Raw genomic sequence first — 26,710 nt, forward strand, 5'->3', positions numbered from 1 at the left:
ACTACTTCACTCTACGCTCTCCTTTACTGAAGGATTTGTGTTGAGAAATCTGCTGTGATTCTAATGAGCTGTCCTTTATAGGTGAATTGTTTCTCTTCTCTAGCAGCTTTTAATATTCTTGTGCTGAATTTCTGTAATCTTGATTATTATATGCCTTGGTGTAGATTTATTTTGGTCGTGGCTAATTGAAGTTCTACATGCCTCACTTATTTGTATATCAAATTCTTTTTTCCATGTTTGGGAAGTTTTCTGCCATTACTTCTGTGAATAATTTTTTATGGCATTCAAACTCTTTCTGGCTTTCTCACCAACTCCAGTTATGCTGTTCTTCTTTGCATCATCTTGCAGCTGTTGAATTGATTTTTCATGGTACCATGCTATTTTTTAGATACCTTTCTTTTTGTGTTTGCTAATCACAGTCCTGTTTTCTAGATCTGATATTCTATCCTCTCCTTCTATACATACTTAAATTGGTTGTGTATACTTTCAATGGAATTTTTAATCTCCTGGATATCTTTTTGAATCTGTTTAATGGATTCAATTTCTTTTTTATGTTGGGCATTCGTGGTTTCCATCATTTTCCTAAACTCCTCTATTTTTAAGTGTCTACTCTAGATTCATTGAGTATGTCCTTCATTTTGATCATCATTTCTTTTTTTACCCCAGACATTATTTTCTCTGTAGCCTCATTAATCTGTTTTTTTTTCTGCTGCTATCATTTCAGAAAACACAGATGAGTGACTTTCTATTTCCTCTGTCTTGATGTTGTCCAGGGAGGACTGAAGGTCTGGAGTTGCATTTTGGTTCTGCATGTTGCCATTTTCTATGTTTTTATTGTATTTTGTTTTATGTTTTGATGTTTATAAATTTCTTCTGGTGGATAGCTTTATTACTATTATCAAGGCTTTCCTAAGAAATGTCTATTCCTTAGAGGTTTCTTTTTGGTGAAGGTGGTACTTGGTCTTGTGTCTGTCCCAAGATCCTACCTTCCCAATTTATTAAGGTTGAGAAGTTGCTATCTATTTGGCTCAGCACCCAGTCCTTTGATACTGGATTATGATGATGGTTATTACCCCAGACAATCACAGTGTTGTCATACAAGGGAGAAGAACTGATTACAACAGGTCTGACACTGTACTAAAATAGTAGAATTAACAATAACTAGCAAAAGCACAGCTTAGAAACTAGTAAGCTGTGATAGCTATTAATTTGGTACCTTTAACCATAGAAGCAAGATCTTCAGTTACATAACAAATCCACACAAGCCAAGAACTTTTTGCAGTGAATTTCTCTTTAGAGAAGTGATTTTACCCTATGGCAGGGAGGGAGGTATTTAAGAGGGATAGGGGATAAAACAGAGAGGTAAATGAAGAGAAATACAGTAGAAGTAAGACTAGAGGACAAATGATGATCTCCCAAGCTCTGGGAAACTGGAGATAAAGCCAGGAGAGAAAGAATGATGGATAAAGCAAAATAATATTGAAGCAAGGCAGAAAGACAAAAGACAGTGTTCACACACATGAAAACATCATAAAATCAAGAGAGATAGTTGAGGAAAGAAAGAAGACAAGTAAAACAAAACAAAAATAAAGGTAAAAATCTACACTACCTAAAAAAAATTTACTTACCAGATAGGGACCACAAAATTAGGGAACACAGCATGGCGGAGGTGGCAAAAGAAGTGAGTGGTGACCAATGACTAGAGAAAGGGACACAGGAGTGCACCATTTATACAGCCTTGAGAGGTTGGTATTCAGTCTGCTGGAGAGGATATGGAAGGGGAATGGAGCACCCTTGGACTGTATCTGAGATGGCAACAGCACCCCCTACACACACCCCATACAAACATTGCAACAAGTTGGGTGACAGGATAGAGACACGCCAGTGGTGTTGGCAAAGAAAATGAAACAAAGAAAAAAGAAATAATAAAATTCCTCTGTTGTCCACAGTTCTGTGGTACTGTCCAAGTCAGAGCCCAGAATTGTGCTACGTAACCCTGCTAAATCTGCAGTAGGTTTAGTGCTGGGCATGGGGCTGGTTTCGGCCTCCAGGTGTAGGGGCTGGGGCCAGTCTTCAGTGAGCAACTTTCTGGAGTTTCTTTGTGGTCCACCCATGTCTTCTTACAGTGATTGCTCCACATCACTCTCCTAGTTGCTGTGGTGCCCTCAGGCAGGGACAGCCTGGGGCTGCTCCCAATCCCATGTACCCTTGTCCCCTCCTTGTCTTTGCACAGCCTGCTCTATTCCACCACCACTGGCGTGTCTCTATCCTGTCACCCAACTTGTTGCAGTGTGTGGGGGGTGGGGGTGCTGTTGCTGTCTCCAATACAGCCCCAAGGGTTCTCCATTCCCCTTCCATGTCCTCTCCAGCAAGTTGAGTGCCAATCCCTCAAAACTGTTTAAATCTTGCACTCCTGTATCCCTCTCTCTAACCACTGGTCACCACTCACTCCTTTCACCATCTCCACCATGCTGTGGTCCCTAATTTTGTTGTTCCTAGGAGTTCCAAATCACTGCTGTGCTTTTAATTGATTTACCCTAAGTAGCTCCTCTTGTATTCAGCCATGTTTTTTGTTTGTTTGTTTGTTTTGAGACAAAGTCTCACTGTGTAGTTCAGGCTGGCTTTAAACTCACTATCTGTAATCTTGAAATTGTACAGATTAAAGAACTTTACTATAATAGCAGTGCACAAGACTAAGCCAGTTGGAAGTATCTAAAATAAGATATAAAGGGTGCAAAGTGTCAGGCAGTGGGCAGGACAGAGAATGAAGCCTGCAGTTTTATGAAGGCTTCATGGGAGAAAGGGATGTTGAGGCCCTAAAGACAAAAAGAAGCAGAGGAAAGTTTAAGGGATCATGTCAGGCTCAACATCAGGGGGACTGTCATTTACTATACCTTACCAATATACATTTAATAAACCTGTCATTTAATAGTGAATAGGAAGCTCTCTGCCATGGAAGGTAATCAAGTAGAAGTAGATAGAGCATCCAGTGGGAAAAGCTATCTGAGGAATTCAGTGAAGGATAGACTTGATCACTAGTTCCCAAAGCATGGTTCCCTGAAGCAACAATGGAAATACTCCTGGGAATTTTGTAGAATTGTGAAATCAGACCTTCATAATCAGAAACTGTGGTGGTGGGTCAAGAAGGTTTTTAACAAGGCTTCAGATGTGCTGGAGTTTGAGAGCTGTTGGCAAGATGAATGGCTTGAAGATTCAGATGATGTAAACTCCAATCATTAGTCCATGAGCAGGGTCTTATTCTGGGTTAATAATAGTCAAAAAAGATTGTTTTCATTGTCTCTCTGACCCTCCAGACCTCCCATCCCAAATTACTGTTCCATATAGGGTTTTTATCTGTGCATAATCAATACACAGCTCACGTGGTGTTACCAAGAATCTTTTCTTATTCATCAAGGCAAGCATCCAGGTATGGCTCCTTAAAACAAAATTGAAGAAAAGGTTACTATAATGAAAAACATGACCTTATTTGCCTCAGAAAGTGACTGTTCACATTTGGAGGCATGTTTTATATCTTTGATGTATCACTTCAGTACAGAGTTTGAACATATGTACCCTACTCACAGCAGGTGTCCCAAAATATTTGTGGATATATTTGGTAAAGCCACCAAGTAAACAAAATTATCCAAATTTTTCCACTTAGCTTCAGAACATATTTACAAGAAGCTATTTAAAGAAAGGCCTCTGATGTTGCAAGATCACATTTTTCTCTGAGAAACCACGTTTGGAAGAGCTGAAGCCTGAGCAGGCATGAACAGAGTACCTGCTGTGTGTCAGGGGCTGTGGGAAGTTGTGTTGCCATGAGGGAAGAAGGACGCTAAGAACCCAGTGGCAGGATTGTTAGTGTGGACTGGTGTGTGCTGGGCTCAGAGGATGGAGAGACAGTTCCATGTCTGGTGTGGTGGTATCTACTGGACTGTTTATGACAACTGCATGAGGCTCCACAGGTCTGGAGGGCCAAAGCCAACAGGGAATCATTTGGCTGACAAGGGGCAGGTAAACCAAGGGTGCTCTGGGCCTGTGGGCCCACCTTTAGGTAGAAATAGGTGTTCTTCCCTTGGGACAGAAATGTGGCCAGCACAATGCTCTGCACAAGTGGGAAAAGTTTTTTGTCCTCTCTCTTCTCTCACCTTATTCTCTCTCACTTCATTCATTGTTGGGAGAATGGGAAAAGGAGGGAACTGTGAGTCTGAGCTGGAAATAGTTTCCCTCTGTGTGTGATGATAGGGGTGTCAACATGATTGGCTTGGAAGTAGACCAGGTGATTCGTGAAAAACACTTCTGGGTGTGTCTGATTGGGTCATTGAGTCATGACCTTGAAGTCTATATGTGGTCCTTCATCCCTTCCTCTCTGGCACTTTTTCCTTGTTCTGCTTCCTGGCTGACAGAAGCTAAGCAGCTTTGTTCTGTCAGGCCAATCTACCATAATGCTTCTACCTTGGGGCCAATTAACTATGGACTGAATGCTCTGAAGCCATGAACCAAATAAACCAGTCCTTTAAGTTTCAGATGTTGAATAATTTATCCAGAAACAGGAAAGTTAACTAATACAGCATGATTCTATTAATACCCCCTTTCCTTTAATAACTTACCCTAGCAGGGCTACAGGGTCTCTGTACTAGAGGCCTAACAGAAAAAAAATAGTGTGGCTTAAGTCAGATAGGTTTGGTAATATTTTAGTTAATATATGACACCCACAACTCTTAAGGATGAAAGGTTTATTTTGGTTCATAGTTTGTACAGGTTCCATTCCATAGTTGGCTGGTTCCAAGGCAGAGGAGAATTGCTCATGGCAGGGCAGAAAGGAAGCAGAGAAAGATCAAGGAGGAGGGAGGGAGATACACTCTTCTGGACCACACCATCTTCTCTGACCAGGCTTCGCCTTCCAATATTACATTTAGTTATAAACTCATCAGTTGATCAGTTAGTTAATCTGACCAATCAGTTAATCAGACTGATCCACCATGATCAGATCACCTCCCAAAAGCCCACCTTTGAGCATATGAGCTTTGAAGGGACATCTAGATATAAACTGTAACAGTAATGAATGAGAAACATAGCCGAGCTACTTCTTAAAGGTTAATGTTATGTATTGGTCTAATACAGTTAAGCTTAGGACTTACAGAGGTGATTCTGTTTTAACCTTTGAGGAGGAAAGATTTTGTCCCAAATTTAATTTGAATTTCAAAGGCTGCACTTTAATATGATTTGTGTCATAATTGCAAGATTCTGCAATTCTGCAGAGTTTTACTAATAGAGCCCAAGAAATTTTATGTTACCTAAAACCTGACTTTTGTTAAGTTTTACATATTTACCAATTACTTATGCAATTTATGGGCATTAGAAATCCCTGGAAATTTATTTTTCCAAAGTACCAGCTTATGGCTGATGCCTCAGAAGGAATGCATTCCTTTCCCTGCTGAGGTTCTGGCATTTGGCTTGGCCTGGGCCAAGCAGCCATTCGCTCATTCAGTGAGAACTGTGTCCCCACCTCTGTGCTGCCCTGTCATCCCTGGCATGACTGATAAGACCCACTCATTCAGCCTCCCACATGCCAAACCAGGGAACCCCTTGTTATCCCCACTTTCTTGGTCCCCCAGTGTCCTCAGAAATACTATGTTCTGAAGATTGTGTTCTCATCACAGCTCTGACTCCATGGCTGCCACTGCAGTCCACCCACCAGGGCTCCTGTTCTCCTGCCCCAGCCTTTGGCCTGCTCTCTGTCTGTGTACTGTGTGCCATAGCCAGCTCATACTAGCTGCTGAAGATGGATTATTTTATGTAACTTTGTGAGTCACTTGTTAAATCAGCTCATTATGGTTTAAATATGAAGCATTCCCCAAAGACTTTTTTTTTTTTTGGTACTGGGAATCGAACTCAGGACCTTGTGCTTGCAAGGCAAGCGCAGTGCCACTGAGCTAAATCCCCAGTCCCCAAAGACTCATATATTGAGATCTTGATCTACAATGCAGGTGTGTGCAGAAGAAGTGGTCCTGGTGCAGTGACTAGTTGGTGAGGGTTATAATCTCACAGCTTAATGGACTACTAGCAGGTGGGTCCCACTGGAAGAAGTAGGTAACTGGGGGCTGTGACTTTGAAGGGTGTATCTTGTCCTTGGCTGGCTCTCAGTCCCCCCACCCTTCCTGGCTACCCTGAAATGAGCAGCTGTCCTCCATCACTCTCTTCCACAATGGTGTTTCTGCCTCACCACAGAACTAAAAGTAATGGAGTCAGCCAGCCTGGACCGAACCCTCTGAAATCATGACCCAAAACAAACCTTTCCTTCTTTAAGATGATTGTCTTAGGTGTTTGGTCGCAACAATGAGAAGCTGACTGACACAGTCATTATTAAAAAATTAAATTGTAGAGCTGGAAGCACATGCCTGTAGTCCCAGCTATCCAAAATGCTGAGGCAGGAGGATGATTTGAGCCCTGGATTTCAGGGCCTGCATGGGCAACAAAGCAAGGTCCAGTCTCCCTTTAAAAAAGATTAAATCGTATTAGCATGTAATTAAACAAATTTTATTTTTAAGAAATAATAAGTATTCAAAATTTATCACTTCCTAATATGTTACTGTTATCTATATTCTTGAGTTTACATACATCCATGTTATCTTTACTGTGTCAATGACACATAAAGTTATGCCTTCCACATTCAATGTTAAGCTTACAGCTTCAAACAGCCATGGTGGGCCAAGAAAATCAGCAAATGTTACAAACTAGGGCAAAAAATTGAAGAAATATTCCTGGAATTAAAAAAACTAGCACATATTTGACTCAAAAAGTTGTTCGTGTCATTAACAAATGAGCGAAATTTCTACATGATCTTTGCTATTTTACTTTTATCTCAGTGTAAATGAACAAAGCAACTAACATTCACATGGAAACTCCACTCATTCATCAATTACAACTATAAATTTTCTACTGGTACAAGAGGTCAGTAAAAATCAACCAAAACACTTGTGCAAATCAATTGGTTCTACAGAATTTACAATAAGGAGTATTTTATAGTTTGATATTATTTAGGGATTATGTATTATCCTTCCATTAAATTGGGTGTTGGGAATTTCTTTTCTCATAGAGCCAGATCTAAATATTTTAGATCCCACAGTCTCCACTGCAGCTACTCAACTCATCTCTGCCATGGTAGTTTGAAAGCACCACAGGCCGGGCAAAAATGAGCAGGCACAGCTGTGTTAAAATAGAATGACTTTTACAGAAACAAGTGGCCTGCACCTGGGCCAAAGTTGCTGATCTCTGCTTACATCACTAGAATTCGTGACGGACTTAGATGCAGGTATCTGTGCACTCTGCCTTCATCCTATGCTGTCCCTGGTCCTTGTCCTAAAGGGTTCCTTGTGACTCCTCAACATCTAGGATATAGTTGCCAGGCATCATGAAGGGTGACACCCCTGCCTTCCCACTCCTTCCCTGCCACTTGCAGATCTCTCACACACCAGGCTCACTCTGCCCCATGACTTCTGCCCACTACTTCCTGTCTAGCCTGCTCTTCCTTCCTCTCATCCTAGAGATCTGCTGGCCTGCCCTAGTGGAGTCCCCTCTGCAAGGGTCTCAGCCACTTCTGTCTCCTAAGGAGAAGGTTAGTCCTGACACCCTGTCTTATCACTTCCCTCATCCCTGGGACAGAACACCCAATACCTGCAGCCTAAAGGAGAAGAGATTAATTCTGGCTCACTTTTTAGAAGTTTCAGTCTTTTGCCTGGCAGAAGGGCCTGGGAGCAGGAAAGCTGCTCACATCATGATGGCCAAGTAGCAGAGAGAGAAGAGTGGAGCCAGGGAAAGAGATGTACCCTCCAGGCCATGCCCCCAGTAACCTCCTTTGTTGACCAGGCCCCACCTCCCAACAGCACTTTTAGCAACATGGCCCCATGATCACCTTTCCAGAGTCCTGCCTATTGAGCACAAGGCTTTGGCATAACATCCAGATACAAACCAGAACACACATTCTTGCAGCCCCATGAAACAGGGTCCAGTCCTGGTCCCTGCAGACACATCTCCCACTGATAGGACTAAAATCACTCAGCAAAGCTAATTGAAGAGCTTGTATTTTCATATGATATCATCATAGATGGAGAATGTCTTGATTGCTATGCCTTCCTCTGCCAGTACTGGTCATAGGCCAACCTGTTAGTACTTCAATCCTACACAGTGGATACTGTGATCCCCTTTTCACACATGAGGGCACTGAGGCTCCAAGTGTTAAGAAACTTGTCCAGGTGTCACACGGGACATAGATGGCAGAGCCGGGATTCCAACCATAAGGTAGCAACAACTCTGTTATAAAAGAAAACCCAGTGCCTGTTTGGAGCCTTCATAGGGTCAGTGACTCATCCACAGAAGCTGGAGATAGCTTCATGCAGGGGGTGTTGGGTTTAAATAGTGGAACAATGTGTTCTTGGGGGAGTAATCCCCTGCAGAAGCTGAGGGGAAAGGAGGAACAGGAGAGGGAGAGTCACCAAGCCTGGCTGGACCCCTTGAAGTAGTGTGGGGTGGGGAGGCTCAGCTGTGCACCAGCCAGCCCTGCTCTTCTGCAATCTATTGCAGGCCTTAGGGCATGTGGCCACTGCTGCTAGCTGATTGGGTGAGTGCTGCCCAGAGGATGGCCTGGTATGTGCTGTGTGGGCCAGGTGGTTACAGTCTTGCGTTAGAGAAGAAGGTGGGAAGGCTGAGATAGTGAAGTAGCCAGCTGTCCTCCCTGGGTCTCTTCAGGAAACTCTGGAGCCTGGGGCCTCCACTGCCTGTGAATGTCATCAGAGTGCTTCCCTCCAAGATGGGTTGTCTATAAGGCATGCAGTCCTGTGTGTCATTGTCATTTGGAGCTGCAGTATTTCAGAATTTTTTCCCCATCATGCTTTGGCAGAATGTAGTCAGTGCAAACCTTTAAGTAGCCCAGTGCCACATGCTCCAATGCCTAAAGGGTTCCATCCACAGTTGTGTTCCATCCACAGTTGGAGCCTCATCCCTTGCTGAGGGTGCTAGTCATGCTTCTACACCTTTGCTTGTGCACCTCGTTCAAATAATTTTTAGTAACAAAATTCCAAGAACTACATTCTCCTCTAGAGATACTGGTAGGAAAAGAAATGAGGAGGGGAAGAAGTTGGATGTCTCTCTCTAAATTTGCCTTGCCACATTTTGGAGAACTCTTGCTCCAGCCTCTCTCTCACCCTGGTGTACTGAAGGTTTCAGGGGTGGGATTCAGAGCCCATGACGGGGGGCTGAAGAAAGCTTGATTTCCTCTTTCTCAGGACAAGCATGCCCATAAACACAGAATTACCCTTTGAAGAGTAGGTTCAGTAGTGTTTTTCAGTGACAGATTTCAGGGCACTGGGAGGCTGAACAGGTAAGGCATGTGTGCTTGGCGTAAGTAGGAGGAAGAGAGAGGCTGGGTCTCAGGGCTGCCAATCACTCCATGTGTGTTAACCTAGCTTTTCATAGTGCATAGGATCAGAACCAAGGCCTGCAAAGGACTGTTAAACTTCTATCTCAGTATCCTCCCCCAAAGCCTCATGTGCTGTTAAGTGGAACTTCTGGGAGGTGGCAGGATCATGGAGATATGATACTGGACTATGGGTGTAATGACTGGATTAGTCCACTGACTAGTTTAGTATAGTTCTGGGTGTGGATAATAGGAAGGCCCACCCTAAGTGTGGGTGGCACCAGCCAATAGGCTTATAGCCTGAATGGAATAAAAAGGGAAAGGGATGCTTGCTGCTTGCTGCCTCCTGCCTGCTCTGCCATGGATTGTTTTTCCTCTGGGATTCCCCTCTGCCATGCTGTCCTGTCTTGGAGCCAGCTAACTATGGACTGAAACCTCTACAAACTGAAATAAACTTTTCCTCCTTCAGCTTGGAAGTATTGGGTGTTTTGTCTCAGTAACAAGAAAGTAATTAAGATGGGCCCTGGCAGAGCCTGGGCTCATACTTCTTTGAGTCTCCCGGAGGATACTGAGGAGGTTCCTATCTGCAGAAGGGTTAACAAGGCTGTGAGTGCTGAGTTGCAGGGTGCTGGCCAAGAAGCTATGAAAGAAGCTGAAGGCAGATTCTTAGGAAACAGGTTGTAATCCTAAGGAAGGCTATGCTGTTGGGCCAGGTACTTGTCTCCAGGGAAAAGGCACAAACTATCAGTTTCTGACAGCCTCCCCACCCAGACTCCAGTGTCCTTCCAAGGTGAAAATACGCCAGGCTGAAGGGTGCAAAAACATGATTTGACCAAAATCCATTTGGAAGGCAAACTGGTCACAGGTGGCCCTTGTGTCTTCTGTTGGGGAGGAGTAGGCACTGTGGTGCTATGGGGCAGGGACCACATCTTCATCTTTTTGCTCCCTTCTGGGCCTAGCTGAACAGATACCCGTGTCTTGGAAGCAAGGCCATGCTGTGTGGTGGCAGGTGTGTGCCCAACAGCCAGGAGCCCTGTGCATCAGAGGGCACACAGAGCAAAGCCACAGCCCCTCAAAGGGCCCAGACACGGGATGTGCTGCTGTCCATCTGAGCACAGATCCCTCGTGTCCCCTGTTGTATCTCCAGCTCCAGCACAGAGACCAGCCCACCTGAGTGGCTCCTAGATGCACAGGTGACCCACAGACTGTTGGCTTCTCCCTGGGCTTGGTGACCACATCAAAGCTTTCCTGTCTGCATGGCCTGAGCTGGTGGTACTTTACTTCCCAATGACAGTTGGGTTTGGGACACAGCAACAGCTCATCCCTCAGTCTACCTCCCAAGCCTGAGTATCTGATTAACAAGTTGACTTTTGGGTGTTCCTTCATCATTATCCTAGTTTAAATAAAACTGTATTTGTTAAAGTCAGATAATGAGTCAAGCAACACATTGTGATTTCCAGTGTATCAAATTGGCCCTTTTTATTGCCGAGCAGTACATTATTGGATAGATACACCATAGTTTGTTTTATTGTTTCTCCTGTTGATGGACACTTGGTTTGGTTTCAGTCTCAGTATCTTATCAATAAAGCTGCTATGAATATTCTTATTCTTGTACAAACCTTTTTATAAATAAGTATTTTTATTTCTCTTGGTAAAGCACCTAGGAAAACACTTGCTAAGTCATAGGTTAAATCCATGATTACTTTCATAAGAAAATACTAGTTCTTTTCCCAAAGTAGTTTTATCATTTGACACTCCCCAAAACAGTGTATGAGAAGTCGCATACACCCTTATGTCTTTATGATGTTAACTGTGCTGTCAGGTATGTGATTTTTAATTTGCACTTCTCTGGTGACTAATGAAGTTGAACAATTTTTCATGTGTTATTGGCCCCTTATATATATCATTTTTACAAAGTGTCTATTCAACACCCTTGCCATTTTTAATTGGATTGTTGTTATTGAGTTACAGAAGTACATTATACGTAGCTCTACTGTCAGATATATATTTGGTAATGTTTTCTTCCATTCTGTGACTTTCCTGTTCATTTAATGGTGTTCTGATGAACAGAAATTTTTAACTTGATAAGTTTAATTTATCATTATATTACTGCTTTCTGTGACCTACATAGGAAAATTTTTCCTGTCCCCAAATCCTAAAGATATCTTATATTTTTTAAAGGCTTTGTGGTCTTACCTTTTACATTTAGGTCTACAATTATTTTTTGGTTATGTGTTGAACAGGATCATGCTTAATATTTGTCCATATGGATATGCAGTTATTAAAATTCAGTCATTTGTTGAAATAACTTTATTTTCCTCATTGGATTGCTTCAGTGTCTTTACCAGACTCAAATGATTCTATGGTTTACTCATAGATCTATTCCTAGATGCTGTTGCATCTGTTTGTCTACATACCAATTACAAACTCTTACTTTCTAGTAAGTCTGAGAGATGGGTAATATAAGTTTTTCAGCTGGTTTGGTTTTCTCTTTTCTTTGCATTTCTATATCAGTTTTAGTATTAGCTTGATAATATTTACCCAAGAGCCTGCAAAGTCTACTTTTAGGATTGCACTGAGGTTATAGATCCATTTGAAAGAAATATATATTTAATGATACTGCATCTTCTAACCCACAGACATGGTATGGTTCTTCATCTGTTTAGGTTTTTAGTTTGTTTCTGCAATTTATATAGTTTTCAAGATAGAAACCTTTGTGGACAACCCAGAAATGTTACTGTATTGTTGAGGTCCCACCACCACTCATCTGTTTAGTGATTTGCTGGAAACACTCAAGGATTCAGAGACGGATGTACTCATGGCTATGGTTTATTCCAGTGTCGGAAAGAGAAGGAGACAGACCGGGCAGAGTTTGGAGGAAATCATGCCTGGGTTTCCAACATCCTTTGAAGACAGTGTGTATGGTATTTTCATCTAGGGTGGTGGTGTCGATCTGTGGCATGAAGTGCTGCAGCCAGCACATGAGCCCTCTCTGACAGCCCAGTGGCTGAGCATCAGATATTCAGGTTTAATGGCAGTGTTGACACTCGGCCATAAATAAGTGGGTTTTGGGTTGCAGTTTGGGCACCTGTCTCTAAAAGATTTGCTATCACTGATCTAGGGATTCAAAATCCATCATTCTTATTTTCATTCAATTCAAAATATTTTTAAGTTTTCCTTTTGATTTCTTTGGTCCATGCCATAGTTATGAAGTTGTTGATGTTGTTGTTATTTCTTAATATTTGGGGAGTTTACAGAAATTTTTTCTGTTAACAGTTTCTAATTCCATGTGGTGAGAGAACACACTGTGTGTGATTTTAAAGCATTTAAATTTATTGAAACATAGTATGGGCTAAGGTTTGTTTTACTCCATGTTCCAAATTCATTTCAAGGGTGTGTATTCTCTATCTTTGGGTGGGATATTCTACAAATATCATTATATTGAAGTGTTTGATCACATGCTTTATCTTGGCTATGTTTTTCTATTTAACAAGTGCTGAATGAGGACTATTAAGATCCACTATGATGATTGTGGACTTGTCTACCTTCACTTTAATTCTATTAATTTTTGCTTCCTATGTTTAGAAGTTCTATTGTACATAATAAGCATTTGTGATTATTATGTCTTATGATTAATTGACTTATCATTATAAAATATGCCTCTTTAATATCTGGTGATACCCTCATAGTCTTTTCTTTGATATTGATATAACCACTGTAGTCTTCTTACACGTATTAGGTATCTTTTCCCATACTTATGCATTCATTTTATGTCTTTTCAAGGTGCATTTCTTGAGGAGAGCATATTGGGTTTATTTATTTGGCAGTGCTGGGGATTGAATCCTGGGCCTTTGCACCAAGCTAAATCCCCAGCCCTCTTTATTTTTGAGACAGGGTATCTCTAAGTCACTCTACTGCCCAGAACAGGCTCCAGTTTTCACTACTCCTGCCTCAGCCTGCAAGACTGCTGGAATTCCAGGTGTGTGTGGCCATGCTGTGCTTGGGTTTTTAATCACTTCTGACCATCATGTCTTAATGGGAGTCTTTGGCTCATTAACATTTAGTGTAGTTATTGTTAGCTAGACTCAGGCTTAACATTTTATCATTTGTTTTTTATTTTGTGTCTCTCTACAGACTATCTTTTCCATTATATGAACAATTCTTTTTTAAGTGTCGCTTTGTTGATCCATTAACTTTTTAGTTAAACCTCTGTATTTCTTAATGTTTGGATTTCTTAATGTAAGGATTACCATACACATTTAATCTAATACTATCTACTTACCCTACCTTTGTGCCAATTTGTGTGAAACATGAAAACCACTTCAATCACACAGACCATTTACTGACTCTCGTTTGTGCTATAGTTTTCATGTGCATTACATCTAAATACATGGAAAACCTGACAATACAATAGTATTATTTTTCTCTTTAACATATCTATGCTTTACAGAAATTAAGAGAAATTTTCTCAAATACTTGTCATTCCTGAGCACCAAAGATTGGTGAGAAGGCAGCCTGCACATATTTTCTGTCCTTTCCCCTCCCTCCAGCTGGGTTCTGTCCATCAATCAAATGCCCTGTGCCCTTTGCCTCAGCTGCCACTTTCTGTGATGTCAGTGGAGGCCGTAGCTGCTTTGGGTGACAGCCAAAGCCAGTAGTCTCACACATATCCACCTCAGTCCTAGGCTCTCCAGCTCTGAAATCACATAGTTAATGTGGATTTTCAGACCCTGGAGAGGTTCCCAGATGACTGAGGACCATGGCATGATAGTTCTGTGTGTGTAGCACAGGGAGGTAGCATGGTCAATGCCATGATCAGCTGTAGCTCTTGGGCTTCTACAGGCAGTTGTTTTGAAGAGTGGTGAGTAATAGCCTAAGTTCTTACTGCCCTGGCTTCTCTTTGAAATAGAGCCACCTGTAATAAAGGCTCATCATACACAGCCCGGCAGGGAGGTCAGGGTAGACAGGTAGGCCTCTCTAAATGGCCCTTACACTGTTACCTGAACAGAACCAGAACTTCAGCAAAACATTCAAATTCCTGCTTTCAGATGTGAATCGCAGATAGATTTTTCTGCTACGTCTTCAGCATAATAGTACCATTATCTTCAAAAGTGAAATCCAGGATAGAGGAAAGAAAACTTCATCTCTGTTCAAAATGATAATTTCTCCTGACTTCTTATCTCTGTCTCCCTCCCAGCATCCAGGATACTCTGGAAAATTAAACCTTCCTATCATGTCCTCCTGCAGCTAGCTTGTCACCATGACACATAGCTGGTGTGTGTCTGACTCCAAGGAAAAGTTAGGTACAACATTCTGGGAACATCGTTCTGTGTTCTTCTTTGGGCTCGGGTGGCATTTTTTTTTTACTGTGTCTATTTAGCAAATAAAGAAAACTCTTCCCACATCACATGTATTGATTAGAGTTCTCTAAAGGAACAAAATCAATAGGAAAGAAATTAATTTTTATTTCATATATACATAAATTATTTATTTTATATGTATAAAATCATGCAGAAGGTTTCCCTGGTAGCTTACAGGTTCAAAGGCTGGATAGTTCATGATGGCTGACTATGTTGTGCTTGAGAGCCCAGGGACCCAGGAGCTGCTTCAGCCCACAGAACAAGAGGGGTCAATGGTGCAGGGCCAGTCTGAGATCAAAGGCCTGAGTGCTCCCTGAGAGTCATTGATGTGTGTCCGTGCTGAGGGGCTGAAGAACCTGGAGTCTCGTGTCCACAAGGGTTGATGATAACGAAAGACCCAGCTATTCAAAGAGAGTGCAGAGTTTCAAAGTGTAGGCTGGCTTCTTCCTTCTTCCCTTCCATTCCATCATGCTGTGAGCCTACAGGATGCTGCCACTCACAGTCAGGGTGGTTCTCCTGCTCAGTGTATTGGCCTCCCAGCCACTCATCTCCAGAGACACCCACAGACACCTGGAAGTGTGCTTCACTTATCTGCTGGCTGTTGCTCAATCTAGTCGACAGTCATGAAGAATGGCCATCACCACCTGAGATGTGTGCACTTTTTAAAATTACAGGTGCCACTTCGCTTATCCATTTTGTTACCCTTTCAGGGCACAAGGGTGCTCTTGTGTCCTAGGATTTCTCACATCAGCCCTCAGACCAGCAGCAGGGACAGGGAATGACTTGCAGCTTTCCAAGATGCCAACCCTTTGAAAGGGTGATTTAAAGCTGTTTACTCTGCAGCTTGTGAATGCCCTCACTTTACCTTTTCATGCCTCAGCTTCCCTGCTCTGGGAAACATTACCCATGGGTGCATCTGATCCAGCTCTATAAGAGCAGAGCTCTGTCTTTTTCCCTATCCACCCCCAGGGTCTGGCTGATCCCCTGTACCTGATATCTCCTCAGCAAACACTAAAGGAAAAAACTCACTGTGACAGCATCTCATTTTGTCCCCTATCACATGGTAAATGAGGGACTGGGACATAACCATCTTTGGCTCGTGGTCTGGTGAATGTTTCTTGAGTTTAATCAGAAGATAAGGAATCAGTTACTGATAACTAATGGGATGAGTGATCACAAAATTTAAAGAAAGATTCTAAAGAGCAGTATTTTCAGAACCTCAAAAACCAGGATGATAAAACTGTTTCACATTGCTGTCCCTCTCATTATTATTAATTTGTTCCTCTGCAGCAATTTGGGAGACCTGATATCCCGAGCATCACTTCCACTTTATGATAATCAGAGTGCACACGAAGTCCTGATATCATGAGTGGATATCTCTGTTGAGAGCCAGTAACAAGAGTGGAAAATGTTAGGTCTTTGTAATTACCTCCTTCTCTTGAAAAAATCTGGCAGCCATGTGACTTATACTTCAGCAAAAAATGCCACCCATCAATAATAGCAATATATATATATTTGGTACTGAAGATTGAACTTGGGACCTTGCGCTTGTGAGGCAGGCAGCAGAACCACTGAATTAAATTCCTGGCCCTCAGCAGCAATATTTTAAGAACAAGAAAGTTTAAGCAAAGTGGAATTTCTTCCCAAAGTTGTTTACCTGGAAGTTCCTCTTGTCACTGAGCAGTGCAGGGACACAGGCTGGAGGAATGACAGCCTACAAGCAAGGGACACCAGTGTTCTGCTGCATGTTAGGCACTAAACACAACACCACACACACTCAGCTTGGAGCTTCAGAGGAGCTTAAATGGAGATCATTCCTTAAACCCAAGCAATATGAACATCACTGTGTCTAGGTTCTCAGTAAGCAGAAGAGAAAGCAGTGGAAGCAGGTGTCCACTGGGGCCCCATGGGACAGGCTGGTGGTTGTCAAAGTGTGGTCACTGAACCAACCAACAGGCTCAGAATGTCCCAGGGACCTGTTAGAAATGCAGTCTCAGCCTTCACTCAACTCTAGGGCAGCCCAGCCTCATGGGTTTGGCCAGTCCTCCAGGGGACTCCAGTGTGAAGACCAGTCTGACACTCCTGGGCCAGGCATGTAGTACACATTATCTTTCTGTCTTGTATCCATAGTGGTGAACCTGTGGCACACATGCTACAGTGAACTATTTGTTATCATTGAAAGCCCTAAAAGGTTTACCATCACTGTTGACTTAGATCCTCAAAATAGATGTGACAGTTAATTTTAGGTGTCCACTAGCCTGTGTTAAAGAACATACAAGTAGCTGGTAAGCAGTCTTTCTGGGTGTGTCTGGGAGGGTGTTTCCCAGAGAGATTGGTGGCTGAATGGATGGAGGAGGAAGGATCTGCCCTCACCAAGGTGGTGGGCACCATCCTATCACTGGGGGTGGTGGGATAAAAAGACAGAGGCTAGGCCCCTCCTTGAGCTGGGCTGTCAGGACTCTAGACTTGCCGAAGTGGCTTCCTGGTTTTCTAGCTTACAGAGAGACTATTGTGGGACTTCACAGCCTCCATAGTCTTCCAAGCCTGTTCACAGAGTAAATTTCTGTATATTTCTGTCTCTGTCCTATTGGTTTTGATTCTTTGAACAACCCTAATATAGTAAGTAATGGTCACAATTACCTAGTAAGAAAACTAAGGTTGTTTTGGAAAGGTCTGTGAGCAAAACCTGTGATCTTACCACTTTTTATGTTTCTCAAACTAATGTGTGATTGAATCACCTGGGGATTAAGTGTTACAATATAGATTCTGATTCTGTGAGTCTGCAGAGGCTGAGAGTTAGTGGTGTGGTAGTGTTTATTTTGTTACCCAGGATTGGACCCAAGGCCTTTGAACTATACTATATCTCAGCCTTTTTAAATTTGAGAGAGGGTCTTAGTAAGGTACTGGGTTGTGCTCAAAATCATGATCTGCCTGCCTCAGCCTCCCAGGGTGCTGGAATTACATGTGTGTGCCACTACACCCTGCTGGAGTCAGTGTTTTAACAAATTCTTAGGTATCAGCCATGTTGTGGACCTCTAACCACACAGGCCTCACTTTGTGGTGCCTGAACCTGACACCCAGTGTAACGGTTTGGGTCTAGATGTCTTCCCATAGCCTCTTGAGGTCATAGGTGGACCTTTTCAGATGTAGCTGGATCTAGAGTGTGTGAGGCTGGGATTACAGTGTGTGATTACTAAATTAGTTCACTGATGGGTTTGGCATAGTTCTGGATAGGATTAAGGGTGGTCCACTCTGAATGTGAGTGCTACCTGCTGTAAGGGTGGGTGGCCCGGATAAAATACAAGAGGCAAAAAGAGAGCTAGTGGTGTCACTTGTCACTTGTTGCTTACTGCCTTCTGCCTTTCATGAACTGTTTTCCTCTGTGATGTCCCTCTGCCACGCCATCCTGCCTTGGAGCCAGCCAACTATGAACTGAAGCTTCCAGAAATTGTGAGCCAAATACATCATCTTTCCTCCTTTAACTTTGGGTGTTGAATATTTTGTCTCAGCAATAAGAAAAGTAACTAAGACCCCAGCCTGACCTGAAAACTCCAGCAGATCCAGATGTTGGGTCCTTTCAAACCTATTAACTCAGCAGCTCCTGGGGTAGGACAGAGATCTGTTTTACCAAACATGCAGATGATTCTGATTCATGTTTAAGTCTGAGAACCTCACATGTATTTCCATACTAGAAAAAAGTGTTTGTCAGATTGTGAAGCAAAGTGAGTCCTCATGTTGTAAGTATTTGAAAGTCATGAAAAGAGAAGTTGGACAAGGGGAAAAAGATAAAACATTTAAGCGTGAGTGGCGAGTTGTATTAAGTGTTTTTCCATTCTGTAAGGATGCAAAAATGGTATCATGGTGCTTCCAAATGCATGTTGAAGGTGGAGCCAGTGACACAAGCTCTGGAGTTAAGGGGGTGTTTTGACCAAGGACACCACGGATGTTTGAACATGTATACCTGGTGTTGCACAAGAGTGTGATGCTTAAACTTTTCCACAAAGATATCTGACAGTAGAGGAAACCTGTGCTTGTCCAACATCTAGAGAACAATCTTGGAAAACACCTTGGTATTTTTCTTTTTAATCTTGTGTAATCTTAAAAATTCATGTACCCTTTCATCTATATCAAACCAGTGCACGTCGCTTTGATATAAATAACATTTTTAATTACTGTGAGATCAAAGCAGAGAGAAGCTATGGTACTGAGACTGTCAGGCACACAAAGTTTAATGATGTGAAGAGACAGAGCTGGGGCCAGCACCCATGTGTCCTTTCTCCTGGGACAGCACTGCACGGAGACCCCCGACTCAGCAGAAGGGGGCCAGAGCTGCCCGTGCTTTAGGAGCGAGGCCACAGTGATGGTCCAGGACAAAGATCCAGAATAATGCATGAGGGGTTTTCCTGTGTGTGGGAACATGGAGGCAAGTTTTGAGATGTGCCTTCCATTGGATTTGAAAACAGCAGACAGAAAAGGTCTTTGGTGTATGCATTGAATCCTTTTAATTTTCAAGAAAATGTCCATCGAAGCACTGTCCACGAAGAAGGATGATCAAATCTGTTCCAGATCCTAGCATGCACACTGTCGTTTACATTTACGTATAAGTGCAGGGGATGTCAGAGGACTCAGTCCCTGTGATCTGACCTCTTCATCCAGCACTCCAGCTGCGCTGTGTCAAAAGAGTCTGGTCACACATGAAAGCATTCAGTTTTGTTGTGCAGTTGTAGATCAAGTATGTTCAGGCTTTCAAAAAATTGCTTAGCAGATCAACTTTGCAAGATACGTACATTATTTAAATAAATAGTACTTTTGTTCATCTTAATAAGCTGTTTGCCCTTTTTCATAACATGGGCCCAGAACATACAAAAACAACAAAACAATGTAAATCTGAGCTTGAAAACATTGACCAAAATTATCAAGCCAGCATTCTGCTATAGGATCAAGATATATTTTAGTCCCTTCTTGTTGCATTACAAACATATGGCTGGATACAAACAGAGTTTTTGTTTAAGTAATATCACCCACTTTTACTCTTCCATTGAATGCAATAGGAACCATTGCAAAGAATCAGAGGCTCCGGGAATCAAGTTGGGGACCAGGGTACCTGAAAATATTTCATGGCCTCGATTTCTCCTCACCACAACTCTTTGCGTGTCATATCTTCGCTGTCAGGGCATCGGGATGTGTTTTATAGTTGATACTGTATTGCTGTTTTAAAAATCACATTTTATGAAAATTTCTTTATCTATATTTAAACAAATTGAAGTACTTAGAAATGTAAGTATGTTCAAAGACCAGTATGATGGCCAGGTCAATGACAACAATGTCTCCACCACAGCTATAAGGTAAAGAGCCTGGCTAATCTCTCTCCTGTGGATTTGTTTTCTGTTTCTTGGCTCCTGTGTGCCATGCGCTGTGTTGGTGTACAAAGGTAATCAGAGTGGATAGACATAACCTTTCTTCACGTGGGATGTGCAGTTCAGTGGGAGAATGGATATTAGCCAAATAAGTACAAAGTTGTGAACTGTGACATGCAGTGAAAGTACACTGAGCACACTTGATGGAAGAGTTGGACCTCGTAAGAGCCTGAAGTAGGTAGGCGAACCTGGGAAGCCATCCTGTGGAAATCACTTCTGGAGGACAAATAGGGGAAAGAAAGAGAGAGGATTGGGAAGTTTATAGAGCAGAAGAGTTGCATGTGCAAAGGCCGTGAGGTAACAAGCAGTGTAAGAGAATTAGAGGGATAGAAAGGAGACCAGCTTGGCCTGGAGCTAAGAGCCCAGGCCAGGGTCTCATGGCCATGTTGCCATATAGAGTTGATCTTAAGACCAAAATGAAGTGGGAATTTCCCCCTCATTCAGATGAGAGTTGACAGTCGCCTGTATTCTAGCGGTGAGAGATGCAGGCCATCCTACAGGAATTAAAAGGGAGTGTGACAGGGTTGGATGATGAACTGAGCATGGTGTGGGGGGGGCATGGGTGCTAATTATCATTCATTAAAGACAAAAAAACAGGCATTGCTGCCAAATGCTGTTCACCTTCCCGAGGTGACTGTGCTCTTCATCTGAGTTCTGAGTGAGGCATCCAGGGTTATTTGCTTCCTTGGACTGATCCTGGCCTCATTTTATGCCAGAATGTCTTATGGTATATTTTTTTAAAGTTGATTTAAATACATCAAGGGGATATTTTCGTGTCATTATGACTCAGGGTTTTTTTTTTTTCAAGCATTTAAAATCATTGACAACCCCATGGTTCATAAAATCAGTCCATCAAATTAATACAAATTGGTGTCTGTCTAGTTACTGAGGTGAATATTAAACTTCCCAGATGGCAGCCACTGTGCCTGCCCCTAGCTCTGGTCTGACATGGAGCAGTATCCCAGGCCCAGGCTCGAGGTCAGGTGTCCAGGGATTTGACAGGGCCTCCACCTCATGGGCTTCAGGCTGGTCTCAATTTCCTTCATCCTGTTTATTTTACAGGTCTTTAAATAGCACCTCAGACATCCAGTTTTAACCATCAGTCTATATACTCAGCTGAACACACACTTTTTTATGAAAAGTTGTGGACATAAGAGGTGCGCTGGAGGGATGTAAGTGAATATCCATGCACCCACTTCTTTGGTTTTGCAGTTAGCATTTTACTTGACCACATTTCCATCTGTGTCTATATCATCCCTCCTGTTTTTGAATAGATTTGCAGCTGTCAAAAGTTACCAAGATCAGTGCATTCTATCCCTTGCTGTATCAACGTGTATATCATTAACTGGAGTTTGATATTTATTTGGGAACTTTTAAAGTAGAAGCAAAACATGCTAATGTGCAAATCCTAAGGATTATCTCCCTTGAGTTTTGACAAGTGCATCTCACTCTGTACCCTAGGCCATCAAGACAGCAAACCCGATCCTCCGGAAGTTCGCTCAAGCCCTTCGCAGCCGGTCCCCACCCCACCCCATCCTCACCATCCACACCGGGAACCACTGCTCTGAGTTATTTAAGCATAGATTGGTTAGGGCTTCAATTCTTTCACTCATTTCATGTTTTTGAGATTCAGCTGTGTTGTGTTAGTAATCTGTATTGCCACTGTTTCTTTGCATCAACCTGCACCCAGGTCCCCAAGCTGTTTTTGTTAGAGGACCCCTGGGCAGGTCCCAGCTGTCGGCTGCTTTGAACATTCTTCTGTAAGTCTTTCTGTAGACCAAGCTCTTTTGTTTACCTTGGATAAACACTTAGGGCAAAACTCTTGGGTCATAAAGTAGGTGTACATTTAAATTGCTAAAAAACTTTTACAGAGTCTGTATACATTTATATTCCCTTCAACAACATGTGAGAGTTCCACGTGCCCTTCACACTTGACACAGTTTCTCTAGCAGTACACATTCTGGTGAGCATGGAGAGAACATGTAATTTTAATTGATTATTCTTTAAGAAGTGAATGATTGGGCTGGGGATTTAGCTCAGTGGCACTGCTGCCTACCTTGCAAGCGCAAGGACCCGAATTCGATCCCCAGTACCCCCCCAAAAAAATGAATGATCCCCAAATCATGTATATGGTTGTAAATACAAACAAATGCAGAGTCTGTAGCGCTTCTTAAGAGTTAAGCATGATCAGGTATTGTAAATCAAGTGTTTAGCACAAGGATAGCAAAATGTGTGGCAACCTACAGTGTTTTAAAAATTAAAGGCTTAAGATTATGATTTTTTTCCCACTAAAAACCCAGGTTGTAAGTTGCTAAGAACTTGCTGAGAAATCCAGTTTTGAGCTCTGCATAGGCTAACAACAGAATCAATGCTGCAGAAACCACCACACCAACAGGACAGTGTCACATGCCCAATCACCGCCACACACATCCTGAGCTTTTGAAAAGGAAAACAAACAAACAAACAAAAACATGGAACTACAGAGAGCAACTGTGATAAGCACAGTAAATTCTGATCTCTCTACCATGCCTGTGACAAAACCATTTGATAAGAAAAATTCTACCCCCAAATGTCAAGGGAAGTTCCAGCCTATCGATGGACGCCTTGTACTGATCAAGCAGCTAGTTCTTTAGACCCCAGTTTAACAAGCTAGGGCCTGTGGCAGCCCTGCCGGAGCCTCTCTGTAGAGAGCAGTGTGACAAAGAGCAGATGGTTTTAGACCTAGAGGGACTTGATCTTGGGCTCTACCGTGTGACATAGATGAGTTCTGTAGCCTGTCCCGACCTCAGTCTCCTTGTCCCCCCGAAGCAGTGGCACCCCTTCCTCCTCTGCAAGGCTACTTTGTAATGATTACATCGCCAGTGGCATGCACTCGGAAAACATGGCTGCCATGGCTGTTGTCACAGGGCAGTGCTCATCCCTGGGCCTGCCCTATGGTTCTCCAGCCCCAGAGCCTCCCACAGTGCTCGCCTCGGAGAACATCAAACTAGAACTGCTCGTCCCTGTTGTGCTCCCAGTGAGTTCTGCTAAGTGTTATGACAAAAATAATTTTGGTGGAATAATTGCTTTCTAGTCATAAATGACTGGTGGGTTTAGAGCTCCAGAAGAAAGTCTGAGAGAAATTTCTCATCCAAGTGCATCTTTAGTTGAAAACTGGGGTATTTGGGAGAGATGCAGAGATCCTCAGCCAGAGAGACTTGGCTTGAAAACCCAGTGCTGAGCTGGATATGGTGTCTCATGCCTGTAATTCCAGCACTCTGGAAGGCTAAGGCAGGAGGATCACAAGTTCGAGGCCAGCCTGGGCAACTTAGTGACTTAGCAAGACCTTGTCTCAAAATTTTCATAAAGGGCTGAGGATGTAACTCCACGCATAGGCTTTGGGTTCATTCTCCAGTACCAAATACAACAAGACAAAAGGCTGCTGGGATGTGACAGGCACTGCCTTTGGTGGAAGCCTCACAGAGTAAATCACTGTATAGGAGCCTGCAGGCAGAATCTGAGGGAGCCCCAAAGAATTGCTGGTAGTAAAGCAAAGAGTATCCTCACCCTGCTGTAGTCAGTGCGCACAGAGCCCATCAGAAGCTGTCAGCCAATGTGGGGGTTCGTGTTCAGCTCAAAAGTGCCAAATAAATGTCTTATGTGAGGAAAGGCTACAAAAACCATCCCAGCACCCAGCAGATGGAACTAATACCTGTGGTCCCCACTCCTCCCTGTTCTCTCTCTGCCCCTCAGATGACTGGAACTTGTCCCCACCCCAGAACAAGGGCCGTACACCTGCACACTTTGCTTCAGCTGCCCCTGCTGCAGGCAGCCCACGGAGACAGCTTGGGGCTGTGTTCAGCCAGCTATCCCCACAGGCCTGGGAGAGACAAGAAGAGGCTTTTTATTCCTGTGTAATGTGGGAAACTGTGGGCCTTTGCTCCTAAAGGAAGGGTGTATTTTCATTCAAAAGCAAGGCTAAGCACATAACAGATCACTTGCTGTAGAGCTTGAGCTGATTATAAAACAAAATAAAACTTTACTTCCTTGGATATAGTATAAAAATTCATACTGAGCTTCGTTGCTTTGTAGCAAAAAGTGCCAGAAATTCCCGAGTCAGTAACCCTTAGAGCCATTCGAACCGAGGCATCACGGACGGTGGGTAGTGCAACTTTGTGTAATCGTGTGAAAGGGACTGTGCAGAAGAGTGCGCAGAAAACTTCGCTTTAGCACTTCTGTTCTCCGTGACTCTTTCTGTGGTTCTACCAAGCTGAAACATCTTGCCTAGGTCTGAGACTCGTGAGGTTTCTGCTCATTCCCGACAGTGTGGCTGTGTTCACTGGTGGTTCCGCACTTGCCTGTCTCGATTTCCACGTGAATCCCGCTTTTTCACTGAGTGGCCGCTGTGGTTTTATGATCTGGGCCCTGGACCTAAGGAAGCTGATGGATTGGATCGGAAGCATCACGATCCTAAGTGGGCTAGAACAAAATAAGAATTTCAGAACCCCAGGAAAACATTGCTTTTTATTGATGACTTCATTTTGTGCGCTGGTAAAAAGTCATTAACACACACTCACACACACACACACATCTGCTAATGAGAAAGAACTAGGTGCAAAACAGCATCTTAAGTTCAGATCTCATTGTGAACAACATTGTATAAATTGACTGTAATACAGGAGCCCTTAAATAACTTTTAAAGAAGGTTTTAAAAATTGAATTTATGCTATTTGACAACAAAATTTTATGTCTAAAACAAACATACTATAGATCAGCCTGACACAATTTTCAATTTCGTTATAGCTTTTGTCTTCTGCTTTCTGCAGGAGAAGTAGACGTACTGCTTAGAAAGTGTGTCCGTTGGGTACTTCCCGCTTTTAGGCTCAGCAGCTTGGAGCATCTGAAAGAAATAGAGCATTTTCATCCTATCACTGCTATTCGTATCTCATCTGCTTTGCTTTCGGTGTAACTTCTTGCTTTCTTGAAGTCCTCAGAGCTTTTTAACTTGTTTGAGAAATTTAGCAAATGTCACATTTAAAATCTCTTTCTCTTCTTTCACCAACTCTGAAAAACTTTAGATGCACAAGATTCATCGTGATTCTGGAGACATTTCTCAGACAGGTAAGAATGCTTCTATTTACCTCTAATAGGCAGAGGGATTGGTTTGGGTTCAAATCTCCCAATGGTTCTGAAGGAGTTTAGGCTAAAGTTCACCACCCCAGTACCTAGATTGCCAAGATCCAAGTGCTAATATCAGAAGGTCAGAGGACCACAGAAAAAGCAGAAATCCCTAAAACATTCCTTACATCCATGACAACCTTATTTGTTGAATGCCTCCCCCATCTTCATTTCTTTTCTTGTCTGGAGATCAGGCAGAGCAGGTAAACCCAAAATAGAGTGGCCCAAAATCTAAGGGAGATACTGGTTGGCTGGACCATGGGTGAGAATATGGTGGTAGTTCAGCCATATTGAGTCTTTCTGGGAGGCAGGACACTGAGTTCCAGCTCAGTTCCCACCACTCATCTCAGACCTTGGGCAAGATTCCTTCTGACCCTTGGTTTCCTCCTCTATAAAATGAAGGGTTGGATAATATGACTTCAGCATGTGGGAAGCCCAGGAATTACCTGAATACTACAGGACAGAAATTGATCTACTGCTAAAGATTTACTATTCTCCTTATAAGGATTGCAACCATTCTGTGCCCTCTTGCTGCCTGAAGTCAAACCCTGGGCTAATTATGTAGTCCCTCTCCTTGGTTCTAGAATGACCATACTTAGTCTACTCAGAAAGAGTTCATTCACTCTTTCTGGCCTTCATTGTCTTCATTTTTAGAATGAGTTGGCAGTGCTCATTTCATTGTTAATGAGGACTAAAGAAGACACTGTAGGTAATATCTAGCAGTAGCTGGCATTTGCCAATGTGGTATCTTCCTTCACTTGTTCTGAAAACGTGCTGAGTCAGAACAACCTCAAGTGACACATCTGCTCTCCTGCAGATGTTTTAGTTTCTTAAATACTTAGAATGAGGGTATTACTTAGAAAACTTGTAAGCTTATACCAAAAAGTGTAATGAGCCTTTCATATCCTTTACAGCACCCAGCATCATCTGTGTGTGACAGATTCTCAATAAGTACAGAGCACTAAGCATTGACACTTCCATTTTGGGAAGAAACAGTTCCACCATGTTTTAGCTCTTGGAGTTTGGGCTACCTACCTAATCTCTCCAAGGGTAGATTCCTTATCAGTAAAATGTAGGCAGTGCTTTGTAGCTTTCAGAACTATTGTCATTATTACATAAGATGATTATTACATTTAAAGCACATAGGTTAAAAAAAAAAAAGCTAGAAAGTAGGATTGGGCTGGGGGATTTAGTTCAGTGGTGCCACCACCTGCCTCGCAAGCACAAGGACCCAAGTTCAATCCCCGGTACCAAAGAAAAAGAAGCTAAAGCACATAGGTATACGGAAAATTACTGCACTGTGGTTCAGGCCCAGGGCAATGTGTGATTTTTGGTGGACATTACGTCCACATCTGCAAGAT

At 42.8% G+C, this 26,710-nt stretch overlaps 1 protein-coding gene across 4 annotated transcripts in view; it reads left to right on the forward strand.

Moving 5' to 3' along the window:
- The window catches only part of Pde8b (phosphodiesterase 8B), a 96,314-nt gene that overhangs the window by 44,499 nt on the left and 25,105 nt on the right, over positions 1 to 26,710 (forward strand). For all 4 annotated transcript variants that reach the window (XM_010619104.2, XM_010619105.2, XM_010619106.2 and 1 more), the window contains one exon: positions 25,250 to 25,292. In XM_010619104.2, coding sequence (XP_010617406.1) covers positions 25,250 to 25,292 — 43 coding nt within the window. The remainder of the gene's footprint in view (positions 1 to 25,249; positions 25,293 to 26,710) is intronic.

Source organism: Fukomys damarensis, unplaced genomic scaffold (assembly GCF_012274545.1).
Source record: "Fukomys damarensis isolate Sample0158 unplaced genomic scaffold, DMR_v1.0_HiC HiC_scaffold_1, whole genome shotgun sequence".
Lineage (NCBI taxonomy): Eukaryota > Metazoa > Chordata > Mammalia > Rodentia > Bathyergidae > Fukomys > Fukomys damarensis.